This window comes from Hordeum vulgare, chromosome 7H (genome assembly GCF_904849725.1).
Source record: "Hordeum vulgare subsp. vulgare chromosome 7H, MorexV3_pseudomolecules_assembly, whole genome shotgun sequence".
NCBI classification, from domain to species: Eukaryota; Viridiplantae; Streptophyta; class Magnoliopsida; order Poales; family Poaceae; genus Hordeum; species Hordeum vulgare.
In genome coordinates this window covers 45,527,715-45,540,508 of record NC_058524.1, presented here as the reverse complement: position 1 = coordinate 45,540,508, position 12,794 = coordinate 45,527,715, and the positions used below count along the sequence as shown (strand labels likewise).

Below are 12,794 nucleotides of genomic sequence, written 5' to 3'. Positions count from 1 at the left end.
CGAGACCACGTGCTGCTCCAGAGTGGTACGGTAATCCCGTCTTATCAATCATGTTGTTGGACAACAATGAACCTGCAAATTATGAAGAAGCAATGGTGGGCCCAGATTCCAACAAATGGCTAGAAGCCATGAAGTCCGAGATAGGATCCATGTATGAGAACAAAGTGTGGACTTTGGAAGTACTGCCTGAGGGCCGCAAGGCTATTCAGAACAAATGGATCTTTAAGAGGAAGACGGACGCTGACGGCAATGTGACCGTTTATAAAGCTCGACTTGTGGCAAAGGGTTTTTCACAAGTTCAAGGAGTTGACTACGATGAGACATTCTCACCCGTAGCGATGCTTAAGTCCGTCAGAATCATGTTAGCAATAGCTGCATTTTTCGATTATGAAATCTGGCAGATGGATGTCAAAACGGCGTTCCTTAACGGTTTCCTTAATGAAGGATTGTATATGATGCAACCCGAAGGTTTTGTCGATCCTAAGAATGCTAACAAGGTGTGCAAGCTCTAGCGATCCTTTTATGGACTGGTGCAAGCATCTCGGAGTTGGAACAAACGCTTTGATGAGGTGATCAAAGCATTTGGGTTTATACAAGTGCTTGGAGAATCTTGTATTTACAAGAAAGTGAGTGGGAGCTCTATGGCGTTTCTAATATTATATGTGGATGACATATTGCTGATTGGAAACAACGTAGAGTTTTTCGAGAGCATAAAGGATTACTTGAATAAAAGTTTCTCTATGAAGGACCTAGGAGAAGCTGCTTACATTCTAGGCATTAAGATCTACAGGGATAGATCAAAACGTGTGATAGGACTTTCACAAAGCACATACCTTGATAAAGTTTTGAAGAGGTTCAAAATGGAACAGTCCAATAAAGGGTTCTTGCCAGTTTTACAAGGTACGAGATTGAGTAAGACTCAGTGCCCAGCAACTGATGAGGATAGAGAGCATATGCACACCGTCCCCTATGCTTCGGCCATAGGTTCTATCATGTATGCAATGCTGTGCACTAGACTGGAAGTTAGCCTGGCCATAAGTATGGCAGGTAGGTTCCAGAGTAATCCAGGAGTGGATCACTGGACGGCGGTCAAGAATATCCTGAAGTACCTGAAAAGGACTAAGGAGATGTTTCTCGTGTATGGAGGTGACGAAGAGCTCGCCGTAAAAGGTTACGTCGATGCAAGCTTTGACACAGATCCGGACGACTCTAAGTCGCAAACCGGATACCTATTTATTCTTAATGGGGGTGCGGTAAGCTGGTGCAGTTCCAAGCAAAGCGTCGTAGCAGATTCTACATGTCAAGCGGAGTACATGGCTGCCTCGGAGGCGGCTAAGGAGGGTGTCTGGATGAAGCAATTCATGACGGATATTGGAGTGGTGCCAAGCGCACTAAATCCAATAACCTTGTTCTGTGACAACACGGGTGCCATTGCCTTAGCAAAGGAACCACGGTTTCACAAGAAGTCCAGACACATCAAACGACGCTTCAACCTCATCCGCGACTACGTCGAAGGGGAGGACGTAAATATATGCAAAGTGCACATGGATCTGAATGTAGCAGACCCACTGACTAAACCTCTTCCACAGGCAAAGCATGATCAACACCAGAACTGTATGGGTGTTAGATTTGTTACAATGTAATTCGCATGATGATGTGAGGGCTAGATTATTGACTCTAGTGCAAGTGGGAGACTGTTGGAATTATGCCCTAGAGGCAATAATAAATATGGTTATTATTATAATTCCTGTATCAAGATAATCGTTTATTATCCATGCTATAATTGTATTGAATGAAGACTCATTTACATGTGTGGATACATAGACAAAACACTGTCCCTAGCAAGCCTCTAGTTGGCTAGCCAGTTGATCAAAGATAGTTAGTGTCTTCTGATTATGAACAAAGTGTTGTTGCTTGATAACTGGATCACGTCATTAGGAGAATCACGTGATGGACTAGACCCAAACTAATAGACGTACCATGTTGATCGTGTCATTTTGTTGCTACTGTTTTTCTGCGTGTCAAGTATTTGTTCCTATGACCATTAGATCATATAAATCACTAACACCGGAGGAATACTTTGTGTGTATCAAACGTTGCAACGTAACTGGGTGACTATAAAGATGCTCTACAGGTATCTCCGAAGGTGTTCGTTGAGTTAGTATGGATCAAGACTGGGATTTGTCACTCCGTGTGACGGAGAGGTATCTCGGGGCCCACTCGGTAATACAACATCACACACAAGCCTTGCAAGCAATGTGACTTAGTGTAAGTTGCGGGATCTTGTATTACGGAACGAGTAAAGAGACTTGCCGGTAAACGAGATTGAAATAGGTATGCGGATACTGACGATCGAATCTCGGGCAAGTAACATACCGAAGGACAAAGGGAATGACATACGGGATTATATGAATCCTTGGCACTGAGGTTCAAATGATAAGATCTTCGTAGAATATGTAGGATCCAATATGGGCATCCAGGTCCCTCTATTGGATATTGACCGAGGAGTCTCTCGGGTCATGTCTACATAGTTCTCGAACCCGCAGGGTCTGCACACTTAAGGTTCGACGTTGTTTTATGCGTATTTGAGTTATATGGTTGGTTACCGAATGTTGTTCGGAGTCCCGGATGAGATCACAGACGTCACGAGGGTTTCCGGAATGGTCCGGAAACGAAGATTGATATATAGGATGACCTCATTTGATTACCGGAAGGTTTTCGGAGTTACCGGGAATGACGAATGGGTTCCGGGAGTTCACCGTGGGGGGGGGGGCAACCCACCCCGAGAAAGCCCATAGGCCTTGGGGGTGGCACACCAGCCCTTAGTGGGCTGGTGGGACCGCCCAAGAATGCCCTATGCGCCATAGGAAGAAAATCAATGAGAAAAGAAAAAAAAGGAGGAGGTGGGAAAGGGAAGAAGGACTCCACCCACCAAACCAAGTTGGACTCGGTTTGGGGGGGGGGAGACCTTCCCCCCTTGGCTCGGCCGACCCCCTTGGGGCTCCTTGAGCCCCAAGGCAAGGCTCCCCCTCTTCCCCCTATATATACGGAGGTTTTAGGGCTGATTTGAGACGACTTTTCCACGGCAGCCCGACCACATACCTCCACGGTTTTTCCTCTAGATCGCGTTTCTGCGGAGCTCGGGCGGAGCCCTGCTGAGACAAGATCATCACCAACCTCCGGAGCGCCGTCACGCTGCCGGAGAACTCTTCTACCTCTCCGTCTCTCTTGCTGGATCAAGAAGGCCGAGATCATCGTCGAGCTGTACGTGTGCTGAACGCGGAGGTGCCGTCCGTTCGGCACTAGATCATGGGACTGATCGCGGGACGGTTCGCGGGGCGGATCGAGGGACGTGAGGACGTTCCACTACATCAACCGCGTTCACTAACGCTTCTGCTGTACGGTCTACAAGGGTACGTAGATCACACATCCCCTCTCGTAGATGGACATCACCATGATAGGTCTTCGTGCGCGTAGGAAATTTTTTGTTTCCCATGGGACGTTCCCCAACATATGCTTCTGCGGAAATAGAGGAAATCAAATCCTTAACCAGTAAATGTAATTCAACATCAAGTTGAAAGAACACCTCACTGAATGCTCATCATCCAAAGCCCGACATAAATGTGCACAAATGTTTTCATGTCGGGACATCGAAACACCTTGACTCCATTGTTGTAGGAAATCACAAGGAGTTAAAAGGAATAAATACATTTCCACAAATTTCATTGATTCCTCCAGAATCATATAACATAAGTCTACATTTGTTGACATATATTTCTTCTGAAAATTGCTAAAACCTTTTGGGCCCTGAACCAAAATCCATGGTAGAGTGCCTCTTGCACTCATGTTGGTTCACATAAAAGGAAGCAAGTAATGAAGAATAGCACTCGCTCTATAAACGAGTGGTATTTACCACAGTAATACCTACTCCTCATAAGTATGTTTCATATGGAATACTGAAAACTTCTCATTCATAGACAAAGTCAATGAGGTGGTGAGAAAGCGAGGCTTGTAGCAAAAGGGTTCACACAGAGACCCGACATCAAATTATGATGTAACATACCTTCTTGGTATGAGTGGAACTATGTTCCGATAATAAATACCATTGGCAGTACAAATAATATTATCCTTGGAGTTGATCGATGAAGTGGCTACATACTCATATGAGTCACTCATTTCGGAAATATATATTAAAGTCCCTGAAGGGCTTACAATTCCAAATCCAAAATAAATCGCAACATATTTGTGTAAAATTTCAGAAGTCACTCTATGACTAGAAATAGTCGTGAATCATATGGTACTACCGACTAGACGAGTTCCTTCTTCACAGGATTACTCAAAGGATGATGATTGTTTATGTGTTAATAAAGGAATACCAAAATTTTATTTCCTTACATCACCTCAGTGTATATGATGATTTCATCATCAATGTTTCTACAAGACCTAAACATACATAAAATCATCTCAAGATGGAAAATTTGGATTCAACCAAATTTAGCTTAAGTTTACAACTTGAGCATTCTCTCATGAATACATATCAGTCTACATATATCCAAACATATACGAGAAGTTCAATTTGGATATATCATATCAACAAAGGACATGTATGGTCATACTACCTTTGATAAGGTACAAATCCATTTATACCTAGGGGTGATAATGAAGTGATACTAGGACCTGAAGTTCTATATCTCACTAATGCCAAAGCACTCATATACTTGCAAACTACGTCAGGCCTGACACTATATTTGCTATCTTTATTCGGAGTGCAACCTCAAACAAAAGGTATATGGTTGATATAAGTACTATTATCTTATATCTGAAGATTATAGTAATCTTGGATATTTCCATCAGGAAATAGAAGATATGACCATGATATGATGTAATGATACTGGCTCTTTATTTGATCCCAACGACGCCATATCAATGACTGAATTTGCTGGAATAGCCTTCACATGGAAGTCATATAAATGAATTTTAATGGCTATTTCCACTTATCATTCTCACATAATTGCTTTATCCTAAAGCATTGCAAAACTCTGTCTAGCTTGGCAGAATGATTAACCACACTCAAAATCGTGTGGTTAAGATTCATCAGAATCACATAACTTGATTTATCAAGATACTTCCACTTGTGTTACTCAATAACTACAGGTTATATGAAGAGCAATATCATAAATCACATTGCTCAGAAATTACTTTCCTCATGGATTATAGAAAGTTGAGGAAATAATTTGCAAACAAAATATTGTGACAATCCAACAGATTATTCCCAATCTCATATTCATGTCAATGGCATTGGTATGAGACATCCTCCATATTTGCAAAGTTCAGGGGGAGTAATCTCCCAGACTATAACCTATTAACAATCATCAGATTGCATATATTGTACTCTTTTTCCCTTGATGATTTTTTCCATAATGGTTTCTCATAAAAGGTTTTTAACGAGATAATATAAACACAAGTGTCTTTATATGCCATATCATTTTCTCCTTGTATTTTTCCCACTGGGTTTTAAAGGAGTTTTCAATGGCATGTACGATTGTACTCTTTTCCCTTATGAGTTTTATCTCAAGTTCCTCATAATGGTTTTTAGTGAGGCAAGATCTTCTCAATGATCATATGTCATACTTTCTGTTTTCCCTACCAGGGTTTTTAAAGGAAGTACTCAAGACATATTAATTGTTCTCTAAACTTATCAATGAGTTTTCTCCTTCTTCAAAGGTTTTTCTCATATGAGTTATCAAGAGATAATAATCATCATATGTTGCATCATTTTCTCCTTATTTTTCCCACTGGGTTTAAAGGAGTTTTAGCAACATATCTACTCTATTCTCCTCATATTTTCCCCACAGGGTTTTTTGGGGAGACTTTCAAGATTATCTGGAAGATTTCTCAAGATGGAAGATCTATATGCAAGAAGCTTTCAACGATGAAACATTCAAGGAGCGGTGTTGTACAAGGGGGAGTGTTAGAAATTAATTAGTATATTAATTCAAGGGATGTGTCCAACCCGAATAGTCGTGTCTCCTCTCTCTCTCCATTGCCAACAGACACCTGTTCTGGAGGGATGCCTCCGAACAGACACCTCTTCTTCGCACCTCTTCCAGATGTATATAAACTTGAGAATCAATAGAAATCAGGACTAATCGTCCATTCACTTTCATTCAATCTCGTTTTACTCTACTCCCTCCGTTTCAGTTTATAAGACTTGCACGTGTATCTAGGTCGTCAATTTGATCAACTTAATAAAAAACATATATTACAAAAAATATATCATTAAAAACTTTAGATGTTCTATTTTTTAATGATATAATTTTTGTGTTAAACAATATATTTTATATAAATCAAATAGATGACCTAGATACACGTGCATGCCTTATAAACTGTGATGGAGGGAGTACCAGATTTGAGTGGTAATGTGTGCTGGCGTGCCTGCCTGGCTCGAATCACTCGTTGCAGTTGGAAGGGCGCGCGCGCGCCTGGGGAACGCACAATGCTATAATTACTGGACTGCTGGACTACTCGTGCGGTGCACAGAGGTGGCGACGCGAAGTCAAGAATAGCCAGCGCAATGCACATGTCCCGACTCCCGAGCCCCAGTCACCAGAGCCATTCCAAATTCAAAAGCCGCCGGTGCACCAGTGAGCAGTGGCACCGCCCTGCAGGCCCAGTCGCGCACGCACACTAGCAGTCCTACCAGCCTACCACACACACACACATATATATATATATATATATATATAACGGAGGAAGAGGGTCGGCGGCAACCAAACTCTTCCCCCGGGTACCGAAGCGGATCCTTGGGCCATCCTCGCCGCCGCCTGTCTCGTGATCATGTTCAGTGTGCAGCCCCCTCGCCCGCTGATGGGTCCCGGCGGCACCGACCAGGCCGCAGATGGCGACAGGGAGCTCCGGCGCGAGAAGAAGGTGGCCATGCGGGCGCGCGCCAAGGCCAGTTCCAAGCGGCGCGAGACGTAGAGTGCCAAGAGGAAGAGGGAGGAGGAGGAGCGGCTCGACGCGGAAGAGGCTGACTACCCCCGTTCATGGGAGCAAGGTTCGCTCGTTGTTCCCCCTCGTACACCACTTCTCTCTCTCTCTCTCTCTCTCTCTCTCTCTCTCTCTCTCTTCATCTGTATGTGTGTTTGAATTTTCTTGAGAATGAAATCATATAGAACCGAGTACAAATCCTACCAAATTACCAGGGTTTGAATGCAACTGACCCAATCTATCTATTCGGTTCTATGGAGCCAAAGGAGGTGTTAGGAAATTTCTCTAAAAGGAGAGTCATGAACTGTGCACTGAGCGTGGACGTTCTTGGGAATTTTAGTATTTTAATTAACTTGCAAGAAATAGATACTTCCTCCCATCCAAAATGTAGGTCCATTTAGAGTCTGGCGCAAGGTGTTAGGGTTGTTTGTAAAATGCCAATATCACCATTCACCTATTTCAAACACCTTTTCTGTTTCCTCCCAACTACAACAAGTCAATAAATAGTAGAGTTACGGTCCCAATTGTCGACGAAACGAATTAGGGGCTGAACTGGAACAACATCAGAAAATTTGCAGTCAGAGTGTAGAAAGGCCTAAATTTGGAATCAAATTCAAAAGAAAAAGAACTTAGATGGGAGCAAGTAGTAAGTTAAGAATATATTATGTGGGCATTTTGTGTTGCAGATATATACTTCTTGTGTATGTATAAGAAATGCCATGAGTGGACTAGGGCTTATAACTTTGCAAAAATGTGTCAGTGCAATGGCTAGACTGGAATACTAACTTACTAACCATGTTTGGTTTGAAGAATTGTGTTGTGGATCGATAATACCACAGGTGGACAGCCTGCTAGCAATCTATGTTCTTTCTTCAAGCATGAAACATTCACCTCCATTTAGTACTATGACATGTTATTGTGATGTAGAACTACTGCCTCTGGAATCTGAATGTACACTGCTATGCATGTTGCAGGCAATGAACTCTTCTACAACAAAAAATATCAGGAAGCAACAGGTCACTATACCGACGCCCTGAAAAAGAATCCAAATGAACCCGCAGTAAGGATTTTGGTTTACAGCGGTTATGCCTTATATAACATCTGAAGGCAACTTCTATGAGCTGTTTTATATCTGTTATTATTCTGTCACAGCACTTTTATGAGCTGTCATACTGTACATAATACATTGCTTAAATTTGTTTATCCAATCAGGCCCAACACCGATTTGTTTCTTTGATTACAAAAAATTCTGTAACATAGCATATGTCATCTATGACCTGTCTTATATGTTTATATCGTTAGCTGTATGGCATGCTACGGGGGTCACCGTTTTATCTTAGCACCTGATCACTGTAATATTTTACTATGATGATAATGCTACTTTTATGATTGGCCATCCAGGTTTTCAGAAACAGAGCTCAATGTCACATTTTTCTGGGAGCTCTGCCCGAAGGTTTGGAAGATGCAGAAAAATGTATCGAGCTGGATCCTAGCTATTTGATGGGTTATGTGTGTAAAGCGAAGGTTCAAGCCCTGATGCAGAATTATGAAAGTGCTATGGCAACATACATAGAGGGTTTGAAGTGTGATCCCAACAGTACTATTGTTATTGATGGCTTTAAGAGGTAGCATTCCAGTCCTCTGTTTGCCTTCTTGACACTATAACATGTACTGACATTTGTTTTTGTTGGACTAGATGTGTGATATGCATTGAGAAGTCTAAAGGCGGTGGTGTTGGGCCTGAGGATTTAGAAGACATTTTGGTTAGTCTAGTTTATTTCCTTGCGACAAGTCTTTCATCATCATTTGTTTCTGTTTAATTTTTCCACATACGCCCTCTGTTCAAAAATATGAGACCTTTTAGGTATTTCACTAAAAGACTACATACGGAGCAAAATGAGTGAATCTATACTCTAAAATATGTCTATATACATCCGTATGTAGTTTATAGTACAATCTCTAAAAGGTCTTATATTTAGGAACGGAGGGAGTACATTTCTTGCATGCATGGTTCACTGTGACTCTGAAATTGTATCTTGACTGGCAATGAAACCCTTCTAATTAGTAGATAAACTTTAAAAGTACCACTTAGAAATCTTAAACAGTATGTATGGTGTACAAGAAGCACAGCTCAATGAAAACCTTCTAATTACTAGTTAAACTTTACCACTTCAAAACTATCTGGTTGAGTTTTATTACGCGTAGTGACTAATTATTTGCTCTCAATAATCCGAACAGAGAGATTGGCATTCGGACATTCATTTGTCTAATGAACTTAAAAAGTGCATGGAAGAAGTTGCAGTAGTCAGGAAAGAAGCTTCTGATGAGCGCTTGAGGCGGATTGAATCTGAACAAACAGTAAGTCTATATCATGATGTTCTAAAGCGTGATAAGCATTATTTTTGAAAAAACTAGCTTATTTAGATTGAAGGTCGCACATTAGCCCTATTGGATATGTGCATACTCTCTAGATTAAGAGATTCTTACTACATCTTATCTGGACTGGATGCTGTTTATGTTAAATGAAACCATATTACTCAAGCCATCTATCACAGTTAAATATGAATGTAAGTGTGTGATTTCTGCAGGCCAGGACATCAGAGGCAAACCATGTTCAACATAAGAAAGAAATAGAGGAACATCTTTCCAAAATGATACAAGATATGCAACAAGTTATAGCAGGACAAGATGAAGTTGCTAATGAGCTACAGAAAGCTAATAAGCATATTGAGCATGTTGAACATCAGCTTTTGGAGTCAAAAAAGTTTCATAGTGAGGAACTTCAGAAGGTCAATGAGCATAGTTTGAATTTGCAACATCAGCTCACTGAATCCAAGGAGCGATATAACCAGCTTCAGTCCAAGCATGATGTCTTGCTAAAGGAACGAGATACTGCACTCAAAGAGGTAAAAAATTTACGCCAGAGAGGTACGGCGATGTGCTGCCAGTTCTCATTAGCTGAACTAAAGCACGCAACAGAAAATTTCAGTACTTCAATGAAGTTCAGAGAATGTGGGTTTGCCTCTGTGTACCGAGGTGTCCTCCGGAACATGGAAGTTGCAATAAAGGTGCTGAGACATGATGCTCAAGGACGCTCTCAGTTTGAACAAGAGGTAGTTTTACTGAACTCCCTCTGAAGTTTATTTTGCCTATGTCATGCTTGAAAAAGTTGGTGATGCCTTGCTTATTTTCTGTCAAAACTGAAACTTGAATAAATTAGACTAGTTATAAATAATTTGTTTTGGATTTATATTGCAGGTTGGTATCTATAATAGAGTGAGACACCCCAACCTGGTAAATCTGCTAGGAGCATGCACAGAGTCATCGACGCTTGTCTATGAGTTCTTGCCAAATGGTAGTCTTGAAGATTTTCTTTCATGTGAGGATAAGAGGCGAACACTAACATGGAAGATTCGCATTCGTATTATCACTGAGATATGTTCAGCTTTGATCTTTCTGCATGAGAACAAACATGAGCCAGTTTTTCATGGTGATCTTCAGCCAGCCAACATTCTCCTTGATGCTAACTTAGTCTCTAAGCTTAGTGACTTTGGCATTTCTCATCTACTAATCCAGTCCAAGGGCAAAAACACTGAGCAACCTGCTGAGGACCGTACATATATGGACCCAGAATATCTTGTCACTGGGAAGATGATACCTCACTGTGATGTCTATTCTTTTGGAATTGTAGTCCTGCGCCTTTTAACTGGAAAGCCTCCTGTTGGTCTAAGGAAGATTGTGGATGATGCTAAGAAGCAAGATGACCTGAATTCTGTAGTTGATGCCTCAGCCGGAGAGTGGCCTTTTTTGCACGTCCTGCAGTTAGCAGAAATTGCTCTCAGTTGCACTGAGCCAAACAACAGGCATCGTCCTATTCTTTCAGGCCAGCTCTGGACAGCAGTTGAGACCATGAGGGATGTCGCAATGTTACCTTCACCTTCATCTTCGAGTTCGGTGCGGGCTGAAAGCATCATACCGTCACATTTCATCTGTCCTATAACTCATGTCAGTAGAAAGGATCTCTATGCTTTTTCCCTACTCAGGAGCACATAAATAGATGACAACAGTGAATGACTTGAGTGTGTCTTTTGTTTCGTGTATTTCTAGGAACTCTACTTGTAGCTCTTTTATCTTGTGACCAATCATCTGTTGTCATCATTTCAGGAAATCATGAAGGATCCTCACTTTGATGCAGATGGATTCACCTACGAAGGAAATCATGAAAACCGGAGATGGCTTAAAGAGAATAAGAGATCGATGTTGAGCAACAAGCCACTTAAACACCTGGAGCTCATCCCCAATCACAATCTCCGTTCTGCCATTCAGGAGTGGCTCCAACAGCACAGCATGCTTCTGGAATAATCTTTCTGGCTGCAAGCTTTTGTCATTATCGCAACGATTACCACCATGCGTGTCGATGCATGTTCCCTAAACCTTAAACCCTCAGCGATGTCTATGAATATCTCTGCTAGAAGAACGAGCTAGCTATGCCATACCTGAACTAGTGATCACTGGAGTGGTTTATATTCTTGTAATACTACTGTTAAATTAGACCAAGCAAACCTTCCAGCATGCTATGGAGTCATGTTTCTTAACATTTGGATCAACATCGAACATTTGGATCAACATTTCAATCCATGCATGTGCCATGATATTTATGAAGAGTCATCACTGATGCGTGTTGTGACGCTACTGATTACTTGGAGTAGCTCAATGATTAGAGTAGTATGTAGGAAAACATTAATGTAGATGTGTTAAGATTATGCAGGGGATCAGTACTGCACTTATTACAGGTGCAGATCAGGAGGCGTGAAGCTTGCACACATTGCAGCAGAAGGGTTAGGCAGTGGTGTTCTTATCTGTAGAAATGCTTGCCGTTGTTTTCTTGGTTTTGGACACCCAGGCATCACTGAATGGTGCAGTTGTTGCGGTAGGGCGGTGGCCGTCTGGAATAGCCACCGGGCCTGAGACTTTTGAGTTTGACATGGACATGTTAATTGAAAAGATGATTTAAATCTTGAGAACTGTAAATGATAGCCAGAGAAAACACGAACGGAGAAGAAGTAGTACATGTTCACTTCTTCTTCGGTACAACCCCAAACACAACGACGACTGAGATTAAACGATACACCTTCGTAACAAAGGGCAGATTAAACGATACACCTTCGTAACAAAGGGCAGGATGATCTTTTCTCCGTTCCGACGTACGCGCGTCAGCCCGACGTGCGCTAGCGAACGGACTAGCGACGTACAGGAACTCTGGAATATGTGTCGTATCCGCGTCCACCCGGCGTGACGTGGCGTCTTCAACCGCGGCCGGATTCGGATCAGTCAATCCGCCGGTTTCCGAGGCCGCGCCATTAATCGCGCGCTGCGTCACCAGTTCGTCGCGTCGGTTCCCGAAGCCGCCGCCATTAATCACCGTGTCAGCGCCCCGTCGCCTCGAAACCCGCCGCATGCCGCTGATGGCCCGTTGGTTCGACGACTCCCGAGGCGACGCCATTAATGGCGACCGAGTCGTCAGAGCCCCGTCGCATCGGTTTCTGATGCCGTCGCCACTGGCCCACTGGTTCGACGGCTCCCGAGGCGACACGCCCAATGGACCGTCGGTCCGCCGCACCCCCGAGGCCGCGCATTCACTCCAGGGGAGTAACGCCGGCCAACTACCCCGTCGCCTCCCCTTCCATCGTTGTGCTATATATAGTCAGCGTCCCGCGGCACGTCGACACACCCGTCGCTCTCTTCTCCTCTCCCCTGCCCTCCGTCGTCCCGCCGCTCCTTTCGACGTTCTCTTCTCCTCTCCC

The 12,794-nt window shown here is 42.8% G+C and overlaps 1 protein-coding gene across 1 annotated transcript; it reads left to right on the top strand.

The window, feature by feature from the left end:
- The first annotated feature begins 6,867 nt into the window (after positions 1 to 6,867).
- On the top strand, positions 6,868 to 11,661 carry LOC123408218 (U-box domain-containing protein 70-like). Its single transcript, XM_045101381.1, has 9 exons — positions 6,868 to 6,958; positions 7,965 to 8,050; positions 8,143 to 8,164; positions 8,392 to 8,443; positions 8,687 to 8,753; positions 9,229 to 9,348; positions 9,579 to 10,103; positions 10,249 to 10,995; positions 11,155 to 11,661. The coding sequence occupies exons 1-9, from the start codon at positions 6,868 to 6,870 to the stop codon at positions 11,350 to 11,352; spliced, it is 1,908 nt and encodes a 635-aa protein (XP_044957316.1). The 3' UTR covers positions 11,353 to 11,661.
- The last annotated feature ends 1,133 nt before the right edge of the window (positions 11,662 to 12,794 follow it).